Source organism: Plectropomus leopardus, chromosome 15, assembly GCF_026936395.1.
Source record: "Plectropomus leopardus strain MGB_pleo_1.0 chromosome 15, ASM2693639v1, whole genome shotgun sequence".
Classification (NCBI taxonomy): domain Eukaryota; kingdom Metazoa; phylum Chordata; class Actinopteri; order Perciformes; family Serranidae; genus Plectropomus; species Plectropomus leopardus.
Genome location: NC_142190.1, coordinates 14869032 through 14892468, shown reverse-complemented (window position 1 = coordinate 14892468; position 23437 = coordinate 14869032). Strand labels below are relative to the sequence as shown.

Sequence of the window (23437 nt, the reverse complement as noted above, 5' to 3'; positions counted from 1 at the left end):
CCTGACACTGCCCCCCCATCTCACAACATTAGACCAAACCAAGAGTGGCTTCAATTGATCAAAGCTTTTTTGCAGTGCTACAGGGCTAAATGTTGAGCTTCAAATTGTGTGTGTGTGTGTGTGTGTGTGTGTGTGTGTGTGTGTGTGTGTGTGTGTGTGTGTGTGTGTGTGTGTGTGATTCCAGACAGCAGAGCCAATGTACTCACCCAACTAGTCTGATGAGGCCACTTGCAGTCATTGCACTCCGACTTGCTCCCTTTAATGTAGAATTGCATGTGGGAGCAGAAATGGGAGTTTAATTCACTTGGTCAAGAAATGCAAGAATTGGGAACATCTTCTAAAATTAGACAGAAAGAGCCAAATGCTAAAAGAGAAGGTGACAGAAAATAAACCGGAGTAGTGACAGGGAAACTGGAGAACGGAGGCTGTAATGAGGGAGTGAACCATCAGACACGGAGACAGACTGCAGACATTAATAACCAAGACAATCAAAGTGAAGAGGTGAGATCGGCCGGAAGGAGACAATGTAAAGCGCGTTAGAGAGCAGAGACATGAGAAAACCAGCGGAAATCAGATTCAGACATCAAGTTAAATGTTAGATCAGAGGAGAGATAACTCATTAGAGATGTGAGACTGCAGACACATCGCGTCTTTGTCTAGAGGTGACTGTCTGTGGTCTGGTTTCTGGTGTAACAACCTGCCTTCCGAGCTAACTCAACACATAGTGACAGCTGCTATGAGTGAAGACATATGTTAACAGCTAGGCTTTCCTGTTTTAATGTGCAATTATGCTATAAATACATTGTGGGAAGGCATTTTACGAGATTTAATCAACACCTTTTCCTCTGAAGCTTCTATTCAAAAAGTTGTTGCTAGAAAACTCTGGCTCAAAATGTCTTGTTATAGTGGTTTTAATGGGTCTCACATAATTTTTTGCAGTGTTTACGAGTCTGTGTGGGTGTGAGTGAACAGCTAGATATAAAAAAACTATTGTAAATGAAAAGAAACTGCACCAACACATGCAAACACCTGCAAGTATTTGATTGATTTAAGCACCAGAATAAGTACAGCACAAGCATTACCTTGCGTAGTTACTTGTATGTTTTCTTTTGTTTTCATAGCTGAATGTCAGTTCAGTTGTGTTGCTTGGCCTACCACTCAAGTCATGTCCAGGCAGTTTGTCACTGCTGACATCTACAGGCGGCCCTTGTTCATGTCAGATACCCCACCAGTGACCTCACTATCCATTGCCATGCCTGTATTTACTCAGCTGTTGGGTTATGAGTAGTGAAACAAAGCAAGCTTCAAAACAGGACTTAATTGTTATTATTTCCTAAACCTCTACAGCCTGTGCACATTATCAGTCAGTAGGAATTATTTTCTTTTTGGAGGTGATTAATGATAATTGAAGGAACGTTGGTCAGCACTCTGCCTTTGCAGCTTTCTTCAGCGTCATCATAATCCCTTGCCGTTATTATTATAGATTATTGGGTATTACTAGAGGGAATTTTGGTGTTTATGTTTTTGGTTAATTAATAAAAGTATAGTGTTGAAGTACAGTCCAAACCATGTCTTACATTGATCTCTAATGCAGCAGCTTTCTTCCATGTGTAGGTTTGGCATCTTTTTGAATTTCTGAACAAAGGGACAATGGATACTCTAAATTCAACCACTAATGGTTGCAGTGGTATACCGTGAAACTGTATACTGTGGTATTTAAAATTGATTGTTATCAGTCCATTTATATTTGCTTGTCTATGTTATTTGAAAAGAAAATGCAGCCGGACTGAAAACCTGCACACAGGCATCTTCTTTCCTCCTTGACTGTCAGTTTTTACACAAACTTCCATTAAAAACAACGGTTTCAAATCTCAATTATAGGAAAAAGCTTTTGCTCAAAAAACAAAACAAAACAAAAACTTCTGTTGTCATTCTTTTAACGGTCATTGTAACTGCTGTAAATATTATTAATAATGATAATAATAATAATAATGTATACAATAGAGTATACTGTAATTTTTCTAAGTATGGCTGCTGTACTGTCTACAAAGAGGTTTAGCGTCTGTATGTATCTGCAGGCTTCGAGACAAGATTTTGGCAAAGAATGTGTTCTGGTTTCTGTTTGTATTCAGTTTGTGGTCCGAGTAGTACTGACCAATCAGATTTGAATGGCGTGTAAACAGTCTGCCTGGAGGCAAAACGTATTAGCAGGGATGCCGTTCTGAAACCCATCTGCTATTGTGTGACATTAATTAAACTTTATATAATCTTTTTTTAAATTATCTGGAAACATATGCAGATATCTGTTTATAGTTATGATGGTCAATGGGTTCCAAGATTGCGGTAATTGTAACGTGAAATCCTCATATCTTTGCAACCCTATAGCCGCCTTAATTCTGTTGTACATCCTTAAGTACATCACTGTCTATACCTTAGTTAAAACAAAGCATTCCTAGTGATCACTAGCAAGATGAACAACCTTCAAATAGTTTTTCTTTGTTACGCTACAGCATCTCTTTGGATACACTGAACAATGCTACTCTCTCTGTGATATTGTCATTTTGTTTTCTCTACCCAAATGCAACTACATTGTGTTTAAATATTCATTGTGCTTTGTTGTGTCATTGTTTGTTGAACCCACTTTAATTATCATCCACATCAGGATTCATCAGCCATCACATTTTCTTTAATTACTCAGCCAAGTCATTTGTCTTCTTTATTATTCATCTTAATGTGTTGTTGTTGCTTTTTCTTCAGTTCTTCTTTGTCTCATTCTGTGTGTTGGTGGGTAGGTCTCCGTCATGCTCCATCTCTTTTGATGAATCTTCTCATTTATCCTCCTCTATTTACTGGTCTCTGATTCTGTGGTTGTGTAGTTATCTGTCCATGTAGATGTCTCTTTTTCTTTCTGATCAGTGGGGCTATTAAAGTCTCAGGTGTGTCCTGCCATTAAGTCATTAACTGGGATCTCTGCATCCTAATGAAACCTGCACTTCAACAATATTGGGTCAGAAAACTATTAACAAATAATTAATGTAAAACGTAATTCAAGGTGAAGCAGCCGCACTGTTTGGGAATGTGTTTTAATAATGTGGCCCCTTCTGGGACTCTTAACCAGCCAATTCCAGACTGTGATGCCAGACAGACCAGGCCTCATCCATTAATGTCTTCAAGGTTTCCCAAAACATCTCCCTGCGCATTGACCTACAATGTAGCAAAGATTATCCCAGCACTAAAATGCCTTTGGGAAACCTGGTCTCTTGTCTGTGTAGCCAAATGGCCAGTCTGGGCTTTATAGTCCATTTTATCACTGAGGAAATAGGTGGAACAGAGCACTCGGGCCCACAGCTAGTTAATCTCATTGTTAAAATTGGATGCAATAAGTGAAGCAGAGTTGAGTTTTATAGAAGACAGAAAAAGAAGATATCACCTTATTATGTTTTGACTGGTTTGTTTGGCTTTCAGGGACTTAAGCTGGTCTGCAAAAAGGCAAATGTAGTCATAAAATTAGCTAAAAAAAAACTGCAGAGTGGCCATTTGTATGCTGGCTGATGTGCGCTTTTCCATGACTGATGACTTTGGGGAAGGCTCTTAATATTACTTTTTTTTCTTCTTTTATTTTAGTTAACTTACAGAATTAAAAACAGGTACATCGACAAAAATAATATAAAATGATAAGACACAAACTAAAAAAAACAACAACAGAAAGCATTTTATAATGCCAGAGTTTGTGTTTCAGGCATCATATTTAATCATCACGATCATAACTTGTTCTTCCAACATTAATAAAATGTGGTATGATAAGCAGCATGTCATTTTCAATCTTATCTTTACTAAAGTATAGCATTACATCAAACATATTTATTTCAACATTTATATTATGTTTCCTTTTAGTCAATCCAAAACATTCTGTTGTATATTCAGTTGTTGTTGTTTTTTCTTTAAATAGAAAAACTTAATTTTTCCAGTCCACATAAACTCACACTTATAATCAATATTCAGTTGAAACCTTTCTAACACAAGCAACATAGGTCAATTCTATGTAGTATCTTCAAAGATGCTTCCTTGAGCTTGTTATTTATACTGTGTTTAACACAAGCTTCAAATGCTTGCTCCCAGTGTAAATCATTTAATTAGAATGATGAACTACATTACATTGTATTAGTTTGTTCTCAGATGACAGAATGAAAACACAAATAAGAGATCATTATGTTCCTTTAGTAAATATAGCTTAGTTTAATTTAGTTCAGAGTCTTTGTGGGTCATTTTAAGATTAAGGAATAAACAAATACATCTAGGCACATTGACAACAGGTTTATAAACATACAGTAATATTAGAAAATATTGCCCAGTCCTTTCAGTTTGTTCTTTGTTCACAACATTAGCCAATCATTCATTTATAAGCTGCTAAAATAGGTAACTTGGATGTTTGGACAGCTCCAGGTCTTTGGATTTTCACCCTCTTTGGCTGCTGCATCTATCTCAGATTAAATCATTTCTCGCCCTTATTACAATAGAGTTTATTTCTCTCGTATTAATCTCTTTAAGTGATTGGTATGTAAACGCTCGCTCAGTTTTACTGCGACATAACATTTACTGCCAGCGTGATCTCCCAGTGATTGTGGCCTCTCGTTGACATGATAGAGTTGTACAGCTGAAGGAACCTTGCACATTTATATTTAATCTCCTAACTCTCATCCTTAATGCATGAGGAGAATGGGAGACCCCCTAAACCCTCATGCCCCCCCCCACACGGCTCAGGCCGCCGGGAGTGGGAAAGAGGAGGATTAGAGCAGGATTAAGTCTGTGGTGTGAATAAGAGCCACGAGGCCGCCACAATTATTCACTTCTCCCATCACTCCCTGGCCAGACTTTTCTTTTCCATCCCCCTCTCTCGCACACTCACAGAGACTTTAACTCCCTCTGTCTGTCCTTGTCCTGTTTCATTTCTTAGTACCACGAAAACACACTTTATAGGGACTTCATGTCTCTTATCTAAATGTAATCCTATCGGTGCTCAACAATGCGGATTGCCCAGGGCAATTAAATGCCACGTCGAGCTAGAAAATCTAGCAGCTCACTTTGGACATTTGGTAAAAAGGAATTTAACACATCAAAGTGCAAGCAAGCATTTTCATTATTCTAGACAAACATGAGTTCAGTTTGGTGGCATTAAGAGATGTGGGCAAAGTTCCAGATAGGTATTATGCATTTTGCTGTAAGTTTTAGAAGTGAGACAGCTAAGCAAGGTCATTTTTCAGGACAGTTAACTTCAGTCTTTGTTGTTAGTTGATAAATAAAACAATTTGTATCGTGGCAAGTAAAAATTGTCTATATGCAAAAAAAACAACACACATTAAAGTAAGCTAGTACGATTATGGCCAAAATTATTATTGTGATTATTGTGATCAGTTCTGAAATCATGATGATTTATCAGGATTGTTTATGTTTTTTAGGGAAATCAATATTTTTTGCTTTTTCACATTAAAATGAACAGAGTGCTGTTTTGTTTTTTTGCTACATTCTTACTAATGCACTAATCTTTGCATCAAAATAAGACTTAAAATAGGTTCATCTTCACCTGACGTCAGTGCATCTCCTAAAAGCAATCTATGAATAAAATTACACCAAAACTTTTTGCAGCAAAGTTTTCTATGAGTGGAGCATGTATTTGAAAGATCAATATTGTAGTCAATCGTGTTCATTAAATTGTGGGAAGCCACCCTGATCTTGATTAATATTCTGTTAATTGTGCAGCCCCAAGTTAAAACCTGCACATGCATGAAGTCTCTCATCTAGTTAGGTAATAAATCGAGCAAAGTAAGAATGTTTTGAAATATTTTTTAAATCCATTAGTGAAGCAGCCTGTAAGAGAACAGGAAACACTCTCCGTCCTTTGTTATTATAACATTTTAAACTCAACATTCTTCTCTCTTCGCTGCCTCTCCAGGTGCCAAATGTTGCACTCGCACGGGGCTCTTTTCATTAATGTGCCGTCATATCTGATTGAAGCCGTTACAAGCATTAATGTAAAAGTCACCACCTGTCTGAATGACAAAAAGCCAATACTTGAACAGCTAGATGGAGCCATCAGTGTAACATTTTATATGTCTGAAAGGGCTTAAGTGTATTTCCCAAAATGTCAAACTTTTCCATTACCTTCTAAACCCTGCTTCCTTTAATCACTTCTTCTCATAGCAGCACTTGAGTTACAGAATATCAGCAACTCATAGCCAAAAGAAATGTTGCTGCTGGATTTCCAGAGTTTTTGATGACATAAAGGTCTGACTGTTCAATCAAGTTTTTTGGCCTTTCTGCATCCTCTTTAGGGTGTTGCTTTGTGTGAGTGTGAGTCCTGATCGACTCAGCAGTTTGACACATTCATTTCTGTCTCTATGTATGTGGATTCGGGTAAATGTATCAAATGGATGCAGGGTGGCAGCTTCATCACCACTGACTTATAACTGCTCCATCAAACAGGAATCGATATTTATTTACCTGTGATGAAATCAGCAATCACTCTCTGTCCTCCTCCCCTCTTTTTCTTTTTCACACACGAACAAAACAAACTGGCAGTAAAAGCTCAGGAGAATTGGTCAACAGCAAGCATCAGGAGGGATGAGTGTAGAGAACTCTACTTGTGTATATGTGTGTGATTCAGTCGATAACAGTGCAGGATTAGGTGTTGCCTGCAGTTCAATAAGTGAAACACACAATTCATTACACTGCCGCACTTAATGGGAAATGGATTTCACTTAAATACTCCCTCGGTCACATTAAAACTAATGCCAGACATCTGTGAGTCAGTATGTGCGTGTGAATGTCGCAGTTGTACATTTTAAATCAAGAATCGTACTGTTTGCTAATAGCATCATTATCAATGAAATATGTGAGTGATAGAGAAAGATAAAGAGGGACCCTGAAGGTACAAAGAAAGAAAGAAAGATAGCAAGCAGCATTTATGCTTATGTTTTTATATGCCAAACTTTTAGAGTGGAGCGTATTCGTATATGTGAGCAAATCAGTGATATTCTGCCAAAATAAGGACTAGAAAAGTCATATATATAGCCCTATAATTAGTCCAGATACATCTCAAGTGAATGGATTACAACTTAATAATGCTGATTTCCTCCCATAGCCGGTGCTTGGTCAAGGCAAAATGTGCTGTAAAGTTTAATGCCAGCTGATAACGTAAATAAATAATCAGTGCACCCATAAGAAGTCAATCCTTGAATTGCTTTTGCTTTCACTGCAGCGTGTAGCTCCACATATTACATCTTACAGGCTTGAGTGCATTTCTTGGTCAGTGAAGAGGCGACCGGGTACAAATGAACAGAAATTAAAGCGCCTATGTCATCCAGGACTGTAGAAATGGACTTAAATAATGAGAACACCCTCCTGATAGTTGAGTGTTTTTAGGGCATAACGTAATGCACACTTTTTAAAATTTGGACTATCAGAAAAGCAATCGTAACCGTAAAACACTTATTCACTATACACTATACACTAAACACTTACATTCACTATAGTGAATATGACTTTTATGTATTTTATTGGATCTCTATTGGTTTGGAAATCCAGTGTATATGAATTAATTAAACTGAGTGTGTGTATTTAATATGCTGCACATTAAGAGCAAAACATTGAACATCTTAAACTCCACCCCTTGACACTGTGTTTCCCTGTGGGTTTGGAAACACAGGAGTGGGGGGGGTTAAGTGCCAATGGGGTCGTACAGCACAACAGGCCTATTAGAAGAGAGTACTGAGGGGGCAGCACCCCCAGACTCAATGTTTTTAATATTGCATGTTGGCACCGTGGTTCCTCGCAGCCTCAGCTAGCATCCGAGCTTCAGTTTCAGCTTGGTTTGGCTTTGCGTTTGCAACTGTCGGTGTGAGCATTTTAAGCGTTTATGTGTTTGTTTGGTTGGCGAGCGCTGTCTGATGTGTCGATGGAGGAGGTGTACTGTAGGTTTGTGCGGTGTCGCAGGAGAACATCTTCACTCACACTGCCCCGATCCAAACTGGTAAGACTTGAGCTCAGCTTTCTTCTAGAACAGAGAGGCACCAAGTGTATCTGTCCACCTGCAGGCAATCCCATTTTAACCTCCTCATGCAGTCTCAAGAAATTGTTTGCAGCAGAGGCAGTCCAACCTGGAATTGACCTTTGGTTGACCTGCTTGCACACACACAGATGAAGGCGCCTCTGACTGTTGTGTGTGTCCAGCTTTGCAGGGCTTTTGCATCTTTCAGTTGTATATTTGAGACTTCCAAGGGGCCGCTCTCTGCTCTAGTAAGACTTCAGTCAGGCTAACACTGTTTTTGTTAGAGCTGTTTTTATTGTGGATTTTGTGTTTTGTCTTACAACATTACTACTAAGGTTTATTGTGCTGTTTATTTGGGTATTGTTTTGTAAATCTCTCTAATGGTAATACTATTGATTAACTTATTAAGTGGCAAGTAATTAATGGTGTAAATCAGTTTGTTAATTAAGAGGAGATGGGGCATCACACCAGGACATGTTGATTTGTTTTAGTGGCACGCAAGCTGGCAATGAAAATGTGTTTCCTTGCTGTCAGTTGTTACAGTGCTTCAGCCTGAACTTAAAAGGAATTGAATAATTGTACTTAGGATGCACACAAATATAATCACTTCACTGCAGTGTTGTTATTAAAGTGGAATTTCTAACTTTGATAAATGATCTATTTTGATAACAGGGAAAAACTAACATTGGGGTCATGAAATTAAACATTTTCAATTACAGATAAATATAACAAAGAGAGAACAGCAGATTCACTGTAATCATAACAAAAACACAGTATTATTGAGCATTGAAACCATTTCAATGCTTAGCATAGATATTTATCGATAAATTCATGGTTTTGACAACAGAACTTCACAGCAGTAGATAATCTCTGTGGTCCTGAAGCATTCAAACCCAGCCTCCTTCTCCTTCTTTTATTCTTTTTTTTTTCAATTCACTGTAACACATTAAAACAAATAAGTCTAACATCTTTGCAACCAACTACAGTAGAGTATCAGTGATCCACCAACTTTGTACACACAACAAAACCAGCTGAGCCCAAGCAGATTGCGCACATTTTTTTTTCAAAATTTAGCCTCTTTTTGTTGCAATCTCAATCTGCAATCTTGCCTCATCATTTAAACTGGAAATAGTTATCATGACATTAATTAGGTTATATTTGGTCAGTCTGTTGCTGTATGCAGTGATTCTAAGTTTAATACATGCTGGAAAGTTGTGTGACGGTATAGTTTAAAGGTTATGTATTGATCTGATGACCTGTTTCACAGCTTTTACGTCTCTGTGGCAGTTTCTGCCTGAAAGTTCACAAGTTGTGCTCTTTCAGGAAAAGCTCCTCCACACACATTTTTTAAAGTCAGTTGGCTGCTTGACTGACAACTCTGTCTCATTCTGGATCTGAGGGGTTTATTTGAGAAAGGGCTCTTAGCAATTTGGATTTTGAAGAGTGCAATCTTCGGGAGAAGTGATAACAAAATAGAAACAAATGATTTTTGTTTGTGTTGATGCTCAAACTTTGTCTTGTGCAAATTGTCTTCTTATCCTGAAGTAAATAAACTGACCGGCCGTGAACAGATTTGTGTGAGGAATTCATTTTGCTTGTGGCCAGCTTGATGTATTTGCTTGTTTAGATATGACAGTGGAGGTGTGTTTTCATGTGTGTTAATTTCTTTGTTTGTTTGGGTTAGAGTAAATATATTTCTGTCTATGGAAGTGGCTCGAAGTGAGTCTGTGTGATCTTGTATGCATGTTTTTCCATTCAGTGTCCACACATAGCACATGTAAGCTGTCCCAACCATCTAAATGAGGCAGGGACTGACAGAATTTACAGTTTCATCATTTAATAAAAGATACTCATAAAATATAAAACCAGCCAACCCTCATCTGAAATCATGAGGAAATCAGAAATGATATCAACCTCCAGCCCAGGATCAATATTTAAAGCTGTCTGAAGTGTCTTAAGCTCCATCCTCTTCATGTTAATTGTCTTGGAGTTTAACATGTTAAACAGAGCCAAAGCAGCTCTGGCTTTCAGGCTGATGAAACAGCTCTGTGTGTGTGTTTGTATGTGTGTGTGTGTGTGTGTTAGCAAGCTTGTATTTTTTGGTTCTGTTGAACTCATATCCACTTTCTTCTCCATTTTTCTCTTTCTGTCTCTGTCTGCTACTTCCTGTCTGTCTGAACAGCTTCCTGCTGACCTCAATAAGATGCACCTGACAGACCACGCCCATCAGCAGGTGATGCACATGCCCCCTAGCCAATCAGGATGCAGCATTGCCAGCGACTCTGGGAGTAGCAGCCTATCAGATATTTACCAGGTGGGTACTTAAGTAACAGTTGGAACCACTTTTTCTTTTCTTTTGAGTTTCTTTTCAGTCTGCACCAACATGATGTACACACATCTATACAGTTTGGTGGTGTATACATAATTAGACGAAATAATGACACATTGATGATCTTCTTAAGCTTCAGTTCTCAGAAACCTACTTTTTTTTTGTCTACTATCAAAGTTTGAACATTTTTCCTTTTACTTTGCCTTACGGTTACATATTTTAAGATCATATTTTATTATGAGAAGTTCAACATCAGTATAATGTAAAATTTAGAGAATTCAGACTCAGCTGATACTCTTAGAATCAAGCTTTTAGGGTATCCACTTGCTTGTACTGTTGGTTAAAAAAAAATAATTGATGAATGAAAAGTAACATATGTCTCTTCCCTGCCACCATTATTACTTTGTATACAAAAATTATGAAACCTGTCCAACCCAATGACAAACCCCTACTGTCTATTGTAGCCCATCCACCACCACACTGTGACAACATCTGGTCTGTGGCAAAAGTGTTTTACTGATGGTGGAGTCTCCCCAGCTTGATTTGCTCCAGTTCTGTCTACCTGTAGCATATCTGTCAACCCTCCCTCTCACTAATTATTGTGCATCAGTTGTGCATCCTGGTGATTCGTCTTTCTCTGTACTTCTTGCTGCGGATGAAAGGTCACATACAGGAAATGAATGTAACCTTTCAAGCCCCTGTGCTAAAGGTATAGAAGCTGTACCATCTGTCAGTCTAGCTGGGTTTATGACAGTCATTTAGCAGGTATTCCTTTGGGCTGCCTCCACAGGTATAAGTAGGCTGTGAAGATTGGTAGGGGAATTGAGAGAGCATGACATCTCGTGTACATGATTTATGCAGATGATGTCAGACTATGCTCGATTTAAACGGGAATGTCAGGAATCCTTGAGCATGGGGCAACTTTAGGAGATGTTGTACATCAGGAAATGTCACATTTTTTTACAGTCCCCCCATTTTTTGGCACAACATAAAGATAGATATCATCCAAAAAAAAGCAAACACACAAACTCATGTAATGGAAGCACTGGAATCATGTAGACATTTAAAAAATGTTGATTGTGTCCTTTTAAATCTAAATTAATTCATTTAAAACCTGTTTTCATAGCTGTGCAGTTCTGACCCTCGTGCTCCTAGGTGACGCTTGCTTTAAATGTCAGCAAACCGGGATGCTATCTCTGCAGATGCATTAATGGCAGTCACTCAGCTTAATGCACAAAGTGTAAAATGTTAAATGCACTAAAGTATGATTTCCTGACCAGGAGGTTTTTATTTTTTACTTGTTTGTCTTGTATCAGCCTCACCTTTTGTGACATTTCTGAGCATTCAGTAGCTCAGTGTGCGTTGGAGTGAAATACCTCTCTTGAGTGTAGGGAATTTAAATGGCAATGAATCAATAATCCATAAAAGGGTCCATGACAAGGCTGTCATCCCATCATATTAATCCCTCAGCTCCCCTAATCTCCCCTCTTTACACAGAAACTTGTAATAAACCCAAGAACCTTTTTATATTGCCTTTCAGCCTTGTCTCCTCTTCACAGGGTGCTGCGGTATTTTAGTTTCCTTTATACATGTTTGTGTATTAGTTGCGAGGGCTTCCCATTTGACACAAGCTTGTTAGCATTGTTAGCATTCATCAGTGGAACTGGTGAGGTCCATTAGATATAAGCTAATAAGCTAGATACAAATTAATGAGTTTATATGAAGAATGGGCATTGCTGGCCACAAAACAAGTGAGCAGGTTTATATCAGTGGAGAATCCTAACAATGCTAACATCTTAGTATATAAGTTTTATTTCACTCACAGCAAATACACTTAAACAATAAAGTCCAGAAGAATATGAATACACTATTACAAAATAGCTGAGCAAAGTAGAACTTTTGGCAAATTTATATACTATACATTTTTTTTTCAGCCAAGAGTGTTTTAGTGTTTTGCTGTTTTCTTCCAAGATGTAGGAAAGTTTACCCTCATTATTGTGGTTGATGATTCTTCCTCTGTCTCTCTGACTCATTGTTTTGACCAGCTTTACTTTCCCTCTCCTCCTCCTGTTTGATAAAACAATTTACTTTGCTTTCTGCTTTCCCAGACATTACGTTTAAAGTACTATTTTCTACACAGCAGTTTTCAGTCAGCAATGACACATTAGTTGCAGCAGTTAATTGCATACATTTCCATTTCCTTTGCAGTTTTTTGCGTCTTAAGACAGGAGACCCTTAAAATACATTTTAGATGAGCCCAAACAAACACTTTTCTTATGTATAACCTGTGCAGTCTTTTTGTCGCTTGACATTGCCAGAATCCTCACAGTTCATTTTGATTACAATGGGACGTTATCAATGGCCATAGATCTGGAGGCAGTTAGATATACCCACAACTAGTCAGACCAATAAAACGTGACATTCCTCAGTTACAGACAAACGTAAACAGACTGCAGCATGTAGAGGTGAGCTGCGATGGTGTAACATTAATATGTGTGCAGTTTTATACAGTTTATATATGTTGCAGTTTTTGTTATTATAATTTTAAAAAATCAACAAAAAGTTCCACATTAGCTGCAGCCATATTGGTTGTTTTTGAAAATGCCACAATGACACCCCTCTTTATTAAGCTGGATTTATGCTTGTTCACGTATTGTGCCTAAAAAGACTTCATCACATATTTTGCATGAAGTGTGAACATTTTGTAAGTTGTCAGTCATTGTATTAAACCTGATTTATATCAGATAAACTGTTGTGATTGGCCTGACCAGGATCTGGGCAGCTGGACATCTGTTTAAACGGGAGGAAGCCCAGACGTTCCTGCCAGTGCAAATAAAACACGAGCTCACAGATCCTCACTAAAAATCCTTCATTGTCTCAGGGGCTTGTAGTGGTGCAGTTTAGTTAGATAAGAGACAAGGAATAACATAAACCTCAAAAGCAATAGCACAAAGAGCTGATGAATAATGGGATCCATTAGTCAGTGTCAACAGAATTTCACCTGCGCTCTCATTAGAAAACAGACTAAAATGACATAATTCATATATTTTAGCGTTCTTATCTGCCACAACCTGTCCTCTCTCCTCTGCCTGTCTGCGTGTTTGCAGATTGATTTAAGTCAGGTCAACCTGGGTCAGACGTTTAACATGGAGACCTGATCTCTTCATCCTGAGATTAGATATGTATCACATGGATGTGATCCCATCAGCTTGTCGCTGACCCAGCTCTGTGTTTGTTTACAGCTGTCTAAGAGCGCTGACCCGCCAGTCAGCTGTGGTCCTCAGCTGTCAGTGGAACAGACTGTTTTTGTTATGGTTTTCTCCCTCTCACGCTCTTTTTTTTCTCTCTCTTACCTTGTCCACAGTCGTTCACTTAACTCCGTCTTCCCCAACTTTTCAAACTTCTCTGCCTCCTGCTGTTCTTACTTCTCATATTCCTCCCATCTGCCCTTTTCTTTCTTTACATCTCTCTCTCCTGTCAGTCAACTTCCATTCTTCTATTATTCTCTGTTCCTCCCAGTTCACACTATTCTTTTCTCCACTTTTCCCTCTTCTCTTTCATCTCTTGGCAATATCCTGAACCTCTGTGCATTCCCCCCTCATTTTTTCTTTCTTACGTCTTTGCCATTCTGTCACAGAACTGCAAAATGTGGGGGTTCTTGGGCAGATCTGATGTCCCTCGTCTCTAGGAAATGTCCTCCTTGCTCAAACTCAGTCTGAGACCAGGGGAATTGGACTGAAAGGGCACATCCTGCATTCTGAATGAACTTGGCTCTCAAAAGCACTGAAAGATATGTCAGTGGCAGAGGGCGAGAGGAAAGGCGGGCCGTTGTCTCCAGATTCTATTTTCTCCATTTTTTAGCAAAGTTGTAAATTGAAGGCCACCCTCTCTGCAGGATTTTAACAACCTCTATAACAGCCTCTATCTGACAATATGGAGTTCTTGTTCTTGTTGGGAACTATAAAAACACTACTGCACTTTTGGCCTTTCTCTTTTTGAGCAGTGTTGGCCTGATGAGTACATGAGACAGATTTCTCATAAATCACAGGTGGAGCAAAAGAAACATTTTTTTACACTGCAGAATAACTTATGGGGCAAGCTGTTGTTGAGACATTTGGTTTGAGCGTGCAGCACGTTGAAACGTATGGAGTATTTATCCCTGCATGGGATTTACTTTAGCTGCTTTTGTTATGCAGTTCCACACAGAAAGGCTGTGCATCCTCCTTCACAAGATCCAATCATTAAAACATTACATCTCTATTTTATTATATTTGCCATTTATTACTGGTGACATAAAGAAAACAAAATCAGGATTCACATTTGGTTTTGGACAGAAAACTATTTTTCCTTGCTTGTCTCTTTGTGTCTTATAGGCCAGATAAAATGTACCTAGTATAGGACAGAGCTGAGTAGCTGGTGTTCTTTAGAAGTCCTCTAAAAAGCTTGTCCAAACTAATTTATGAAAACAAGAGTGAACCTGTGCCTGAACTCAGCATGGACTGTTAGCTTAATCCCCTTGCCTCCAGAGGAACCTATAAAACCCATTGGCCAGGTACCAAATCTCCATAGAACCCTAGAAGTTGATTGCATTGTTGGTGAGGGAGTCCATCTGTGCAGTAATGTGTAGGGCAGGAAATGAACTTTTTCCCATCAGCCCCAACACCTAATGTCACAATATATCTAATCTGCTATTTTAAATCAACTACCAGTGTAGGTATACTTGTGTCAACAGGATAGTGTCCCTGGACCGTCTTTGACTTTTAGATTTGCTCTTTATTCCACAACAATGAAGTATATGTAGTACTGGTTAATATTATAATATTATACCAGTACGATGATATAAGACTTTGAGATTTTGGATTTTGAAGTATTGTCTTTTCCTGGTTTTAAAGGCTGCGTTATAGTAAAGTGATATGATTGTGAGACTGCTCTAGCTTTCCCACATTGTCATTATATCCACAGTAATGGTGATTATTTTTTGAAAGATCTCAGGTTAGTATTTGGCAAAGCATTAAAAGTCAACCCTACAATATTGACACAATATCGATATGGAAATATTTGGCGCACGCACACAGACAAACACACACACACACACAAATACACAACAAAACTGAAATAAAGTGATTGGAGAGCAACACTTGTTGACCAGTGACATCCAAATAAAATACAATAAAGGGGGAAATGACACATTGATTTACAAATGAAAATGACTGAAAACTTCTCATCTTTGAAATCTGCAACACCACACCAAAATTTGTGTATATTAGTTCTTTACACTGAGCTAAGGAAAACCAAAATATTTTTCAGTCATGTTGGTCTCTGGATCAATATAAGTTACTACCTGTGGTCTCTTTAAACAGCCTTATGATAGTAAACCATGAATCAATACAGTGAATAACTTTCTTACCTTCCTGCTTATATTTTTACTCATTAAAGATACTAAATGCTGGAGGAGAAGTCCAGTATCTGTCTAAAAATAATTAGATATATAATTAAAGATTTATTTTAGGAATAGACTAAAACTGAGGTAAAAACTAGGCTCAGTTTTGCCAGACGGTTCTCTTTGTTTTCAGGCCTACCTGCAAGAGCTAACAGATGGCACGCAATGCTGCCACCACCACTGGGAGCTCCTCTTTCCACCTCTGGGTTGATGGTTCAGTTCCCACCCGACCCAAAAGCCCCTTTGCCCCTTTAGAGCCACACTCTGCCAACCATCTGTCTGTCCCGCACTGGGGAAATATGGTTAAATATGAATTATTGCTGCTGGATTTAAATATTTGGCTGTTTGCCTCTGTTTGCTATTTGGGGACTTTGTGTCAGGGTTTTAGCTCAGGGTCACAGGTACAGCTGCTCAATTCAAGGTTATTCCTCAAGTTTTGTGTAAATCACTGAAAATCCTCATTAAATAAAGGGTGAATGGAATAGAGCTGTAAAGTTTGGGGAATATTTAATAGCTCAAGATTTATTTTTTTTTATTTTTTTGGTGTGTCAGATTTCATTGTCCATCACTTCACTCTGACTTTTTTTTCCCAAAACCTGACTAGTTGTCTGAAACTGAAACAAATCAATATTTATTAAATAAGATTATCACTTCCAATTGGGATCCATTTTACATTTATGTAAGATTGCTCTGTCTTGTTCTGTTTAGCTTTTTTGCACATAAACACAAACATAAAAAAGTAAGGATTTAAAAATTTCAAAGCTTTTACAGGGCTTTACAGGGCTACAGTGATGACATTGTGCAGGAGGGATTCATAGCCAAAATGCCTCATGAAGATACTTCACCTATTGAATATCAATAGAAAAAAAATTAACAAGTTTGTATAGCTCATCAAAACTACTAGGCTAAGCAGCAATACAATTTTTTTTTGAAAAGGGTACAATTAAGATATAAGTTTATATACAGATTGAGATACTTAATAATAAAATCCATGCACTTTAATAAATCTTATGACCCTTTTGTAATTTAGCAAAACTGAACACTATATTCCAGCGTCTTTAATCTAGTGTAATGGTACTGAATACTCATTTCAACTCATTTAAATGTGCTTTGAATCAAATCTCTACCATATCCCAATATTGTGCTGCGTGACACTGAATAGAGTGGTGTTTCAAGGCTTGTGATCCATGTAGTGATGGTACACATCACTGCTACAATATTTATTTCTATGTCACATTATTACTGGAATGGTAGCCTTAGATAGTCTTTCATCCTTCCGTCCTAAGTAAAATGAAACCCAATTTGAAATTACTGTTTTCTGAAAATCTATAAGATGTGGTTTTTCATTGTTAAAAACACTTCACCTGATGAAGGTCTGAGGACCAAAAATGTTGTATACTTAAATAAAGTATATTGCAAGGAATAGAGTGTGCTGGAATTCTCTTCTCTTCACCAATGGACAGTTTTCTCCTATGCACCTGTCTACAAGTTATTAAAGGTGTGCATGAGCCTCCGTGTTCTGGTGCACTGTTAATACACGGCATAATACATACAATACTTTGTTCTTAAGTTGAGTGACCACAGACGTCTTCCTTCCTTCTTCCTGCTGTTACCAACCACTGCGCTGACTTCTCTGTCTTTGCTGCAGGCCACAGAGAGCGAGCTGGGAGATGTGGACCTGTCTGGACTTCCAGAGGCTGCAGTGGACAGTGAGGAAGAGGAGGAGGAGGATGAGGACCTGGAGAGAGCGTCAGATACCCTCCTGGGCCGAGACCTGGTCCGAGAGTGTCTGGAAAAAGACCCAGCAGACCGCAACGACGATGACATTGGTGAGTCTGTTTTTCTGTCTCTTTGTGTTCACTTTAAATGGTATTTAGAATTGTAAAATGTAGAACACCTCACATTTTTATTAAATGGACTCACTTTTAATGAAATGAGGCACTTACACAGTATGCCCCTGCACGTCACTTGATGCACTTGAGGGCTGTCGGTTGCTATTTTTAAATGTCATGTTCTCGACATACAGCCCTCACGCTCATCATCTATCATTCAGTGAGCACAGAGGAGATGCACAAAGACCCCTCACAGTGGTCTCGAAACATGGGTGCCCTTCCAGTGTGTATTTTTAAGCAGGTAATCAGAGAAACAACCTCATTAGTGGGACCCAGTGGGGTCCTAGAGGAGAAGGTGACCACATCAGAGAGCTGAGAGGAGTTGTAAAGCCCTGGCCTGCTGCGTGCCTGCTGGGAGGTTGGCCTTCTCATGGCCTTCAACACTCAGTGGTCACACGCAGCTCATTCAGAAGGAAGAGATGAAGGAGTTCAGGGGAATGTTTATCCAAGTTTCATACTTGGCTCACATAGTATCTGAAAAATATTAATAAATAGATCTACAGATCTTCATTATTAAGTTCACCTGAGTTTAGTTTTGCAAATATTAAACATTCAGTCTGACAGCACCAGTAATAGCTAAATGTGGAGCACATCATTTCCCAGAAGCCTGTTACTCAGTATTCAAATTGATTTTTATTATGATGTGCTTTTATTACATTTTAGTTTATCAGCTCAGTTACTGTCTCCCATCATTTCCTTAATAAATGGGCAGAGATATTTTTAAGGGTTATAACCTCAACCTCAGGGTCAGAACCCACCCAGAGGATTGTTTGATAAATCTTAGGGGTAACAAAGTGCTTAAAAGACTAGTGAAGCAGAAAAAGTAATTTCTGCTATGCAAAACGAGGTTTATTTTTTCTGAATTTAATCTATCTTTTGCCTAAATAATTGCACCCTTTCTTGCTTCTAAAAAGTATTCAAATGAAACTAACTTGGAGAAAAAAACTACTCTTCGGTTAAACTGCTCACAATGTCTGAACATATGCAAACTCACGAGGGGGGGCATTAAGACATAGCTTAGTTTTGAGGGGTCGCACGCCAACATGGTTAGGAACTGCTGCTTTAATCAGTCTTGAATATTGCCATCGAAATATTGAAAATGGGATTACAACCCTATAACTCATAAAGATACCCTTAGTGCCTGATTAATAGCTCGTTGTTGGTTCATTTTGCAAGGTCACTGTAGTCAAACCTTGAGTCTGATGAGAAGCTGATAAGTGTTGTCTTTAATCCTTTTGTTTGTTTTACGTACAACCTTGCCCAGTGTAGCTTTACACCTCAAACATACAGTGAGCGATTGAACTCTGGCAGATGGAGTATGAAAAAGTGAGAAAGCCTAAGCAATGGTTTGCTGTTCCCCTGAAATTAGGTTTGCTGTGCACAAAGATCTGCCAAAATAATGCCAAGCTAGCAATTTTTTTCATACAAGCAACACGTCGTCAAGCATGTTTGTTGCTGCACAGTGCAGGTTAGGACAGCTTCTTCCTCTTGCTCTCTTTCTCCCTGTCAGTTAGGAAGAGAAGCAATTATGCTTAGCTGTCCACATCAGGACAGTCTCCAATCATAGTAATCAACATGTACTAAATTGAATCTAAACTTTGCGATTATGTGTTTTTTGCTCATCTGGCGAACTTCCAACCATCTGGCACTTCAAATTGTTTAAAAAAACTAAGAATTACTTAAAATACCGTGACTGTTAAAGCCAGATTTTTTCTTTTTTTTAAAAGAGTAAGGTAAGGAAAAAGAGAGGAAACGAATGAGGCGATAACAGCAGGGGGAATATAAGAGAGCTGCTTAGCCAGGCTGCACAGTGTGCAGGTTGGAGCTAGGTCACTCTGCTCTCAGCCAAAGTGCAGAGGAAGTAGATCTGTAGGGAGGGAACACGGTGTGAAAATTTCTCATTCAGGCATGAAAATCATAAGCACTGATAGTATTCACTGCTCCTGATCATAACAGTGGCGTTATTGGATGAAGGCAATTAAGTTGAACTTTGATCTGTGTGTGTACATTATTGTAATGTTTAATTTGGGTCCAGGTTGTCAGATTTGTAAGGGGAAAAAAGTTGTATATAAGATGAAAAACAGTCACAGTGTTTTGCAAGAGTACTGATGGTTTATTCCAAAGCCTTGAGACCACAATATTAACATTCTGCAAAATGATTTTTCTTTGTGCTTGAGTTGACATAAGTCCTTGTGATGTGTGTGAGAAGGGTTTGCTTTAAGTGGGGACCATTTAAAAGTCCATAGTTAGTTTTAGAAATGCTTCTTTGTCAGTGGAAAAAGATCAATGAGTGTTTTACTCGAACATCTGAGAAGCATTTGCTTTGCTTTAGATACACAAGTAAAATTAATATATGCTCTTTATACATTTCACAAGTTTTTCTGATCTATTCAGCTGCTTTCGTCTCTCTTTTAAATAGAGCAACTACTGGAGTTCATGCACCAGCTGCCTGCCTTTGCCAACATGACCATGTCTGTGCGGAGAGACTTGTGTAGCGTCATGGTGTTCGAGGTGGTGGAACAGGCCGGCACAGTCATACTGCAAGACAAACAAGAGGTATGAATTAACTAATTGCACACAGAAATGTGCGAACAGAAGTGCCTCGCAGTTACAGTAAAAGAGCCCTGTAAAAGCTTTGAAATTAATGTTCTAAATTTAATACTTTAAGAGTTTATTAAGAATATTGCTTATGAAAAAATAATTATTCTTATTACTGCATGTTACGGTGCCTCTTTTGCAGCATCTCTCACTTAGATTAATCACTAAGAGGGTAATTATGATATGCAAAATATGTTTTGTTTGTTTTATTACATCTTTGTGAATTTATTACGCTATTTCCTTAACAGTTAAACTGGTGTTTGCCTTTATTCAGTCAGAAATGAAAAACATTTGCAGATTTTTAATTAGATCATTAAAATAATTACAAGTAAAAGATGTTAAATTTGTCTTTCCATGGCCTGCAAAACAGTTTCATAACCTTTCAAAAAAGCTCACAAAAACACACACAAAGAAAGAATTAATTTTTAAAAAGCATACAAAGCACACACAAAGTTACATGAAACAACACAATAATTTTTGAAAGGGCAAATACAGGTGTTGACATGTTTCTGTATCCACAGACACACAGATCCTCACCATCGTCCAATCCATTCAGAGCTAATTCTTATACAGAAACTGGTATGGGCAAAGTCACTGCAGAGTAAAGGCCCCGTCAATCACCTGAGCTACTACACAGCTAATTAATTAAGTTACATGCCTGAGAAACGGGAGCTCTGTCATGGCTGTTTGGTTACACACAGTGGCATTAGAAGCGACAGGGTGATAAATGGCAATGAACTGCAAGATGCAGAGCTCCAGGGAGGAAAGGAATCCACGTCAGCAGGACAAATCATACACACACATATACATGTGCGTCATATAGGTATGTGTGCCTCCATACTGTCTGTGTGGAGTCAGTTGATGGACAGGTTTCCTCCACTCGGTGCGTCTCTCTGTGGACTGGTGTTGAAGGTCAAAGAGAAGCACTTGTCTCCTCTCACAATGAATACAAGTTGGCTAAGTGTAGGGAGGAAATGGAAAATATAAAGAGTCTAAAGTGGTGTAACAGAAATAAAAAGACAGGTGAAGTGCTTTGGAGGACAGAAAGGAGGAGAAAATTCTTTACTTACCATTTTTTTGAAAGAAAAAGAACTTGAAAAATAATAGTTTACCCAGCTTTGCAGGCTGCCATAAATATTCAAGATATGAATTCATAGTATATACAAGGTGTTAGATTTATGCACACTTTATGAAAATAGCCTCTCAAGGACTTTTGTGTTCAGTATATACTGTATGTGGCTGATTACCTTACCTCACCTTACTTATTACCATTTCATCATTGCAGAGAAACAGAGAAGCGTTGAGAGAATTGGAGATTTGCAGGGTGAGAAACACTGAGAGAATGAAAAGGCAATGAGGAGGAAACATCAGTTATGGCTGCGCAGGGAGCCGGGGGCTCGTTCGCCTTCCCTCCATCCGCTCACACCCGGGATAAATGGCTGGTTATATTATGCCTGCCAGCGTTTCCTTTTCAAAAGCCACCACTCGAGACACAATGCCTCTTCGCCACTCATACTCATACCTCACACAACGCACATTATGCTCACATTATAATAAATGTCAGTTAGTAAAAAACATAGCCATTTTAACTGCCATTCTTGTGCAGTGGCATCGGTCTGTTTCTTGGATAGTGCTGTTACTTCCAAATCCTTCCAAAAACATTTATTACATTACTAGTTAATCTAGTGTGTTGTTTGAAATGATTTAAAGGAATACTTCACACCCCAAATGATCATTTGTATATCAGTTACTCAGCCTGTGTTACAGTGAATTTGTAAAGAAAACACGGTTTTTCATGCCTTTACCGTGAGCAAAGAATCGAAAAACTGAGGTCAAAGCGATCTGCATTTACCAATAGGAAAACTCACGATTACTTTAGCTTCTCCAATTCAACCATGTGTTGATACAGTTTTTCTGATGTTAAACATTGTCGCCTATGACTTCAATTCATCAACAGTTTTGAGGATTCTTCATTCACCTTGGAGGCATGAGAGGAAAACAAAGTTTTTTTTCCACAAATGTAACAAAACATGGGATGAGTCATTGATATACAGTACAAATGGTTATTGGGGAAGTGACGTATTCCTTTAAGATAAAACCTTGTCAAGTTATGTCAGTGGTGAGTCTTGTAGAATGAAACAATGATTTTTGCTAGTACACAGTCAAACAAAGACTGTTGTTGGTTGTGTGCCAACCCCAGTTGTATCAAATACCCTGTAACTACATTATGGTAATTTCACCACTACAGTTTATTAAGTACACATGGTTGTACAGTATGTTGATTTAGCTGTTTATGGTTGATGATTTTGAAGATATCACGTTTATGTGTCTCTGTGCAGCTGGATCTCTGGTACGTTATCCTGAACGGGGCAGTGGAGATCAGCCATTCAGAGGGAAGAGTGGAGACTTTTTGTATGGGCAACAGTTTTGGCATCTCACCCTCACTGGACAAACAATACATGATGGGAGAAGTCCGCACCAAGGGGGACGACTGCCAGGTACAGAAATCATTAAATGACTGTGGAGCTGCTCGCTCTAAGACATTAATTACAATCGTGCAATCACAGCTTCAGTCTGAGCTCTAATAAAATAATTTTGTGACAGCCTGTGGTTATAGTTAAGAAACATAATATGAGCATTTCAGTTTACCTCAAAACAAATATCTTTGCTTGCACTGCCGCATGGCAGACTAAGACAAGATGTCGACAAGACATTGAGTTTATTCATTAAGCAAGAGTATCTTATATTGCCAATGTTACCAGAACAGTCATGCATTGAAAATTACATATTGATTCTGATCTTCCTGTTTTATTAGATATTATTCTGAATGTTCTTTGTATATTTTGCATTCACCGTTACATATTTTTTTAGTTAATTTGTGTGAAGTGTGTATTTCTTTTTTAATGTTGCACTGCTTTACTTAATCATGTAAAATGTGTGTCACAGTGCAAGAATCACAAAGTTAGATTCTCTTAATTTCTTCTTTCTTACACCATAGGTGAGAGGTTTGCAACAGACCAACATTTTTTCCTTTCTTTCATTTAATATGAAAACTGACATTTGAAAAATTATGATTGCATTACTTTTTGTATGCCTTTGAAATATAGAATCTTGGTTGTAAATTAAGCCACAGG

At 38.3% G+C, this 23437-nt stretch overlaps 1 protein-coding gene across 7 annotated transcripts in view; it reads left to right on the top strand.

Moving 5' to 3' along the window:
• The window catches only part of rapgef6 (Rap guanine nucleotide exchange factor (GEF) 6), a 170698-nt gene that overhangs the window by 99692 nt on the left and 47569 nt on the right, over window positions 1-23437 (top strand). For all 7 annotated transcript variants that reach the window (XM_088088061.1, XM_088088063.1, XM_088088062.1 and 4 more), the window contains 4 exons: window positions 10227-10358; window positions 17462-17642; window positions 20125-20261; window positions 22643-22801. In XM_088088061.1, coding sequence (XP_087944187.1) covers window positions 10227-10358; window positions 17462-17642; window positions 20125-20261; window positions 22643-22801 — 609 coding nt within the window. The remainder of the gene's footprint in view (window positions 1-10226; window positions 10359-17461; window positions 17643-20124; window positions 20262-22642; window positions 22802-23437) is intronic.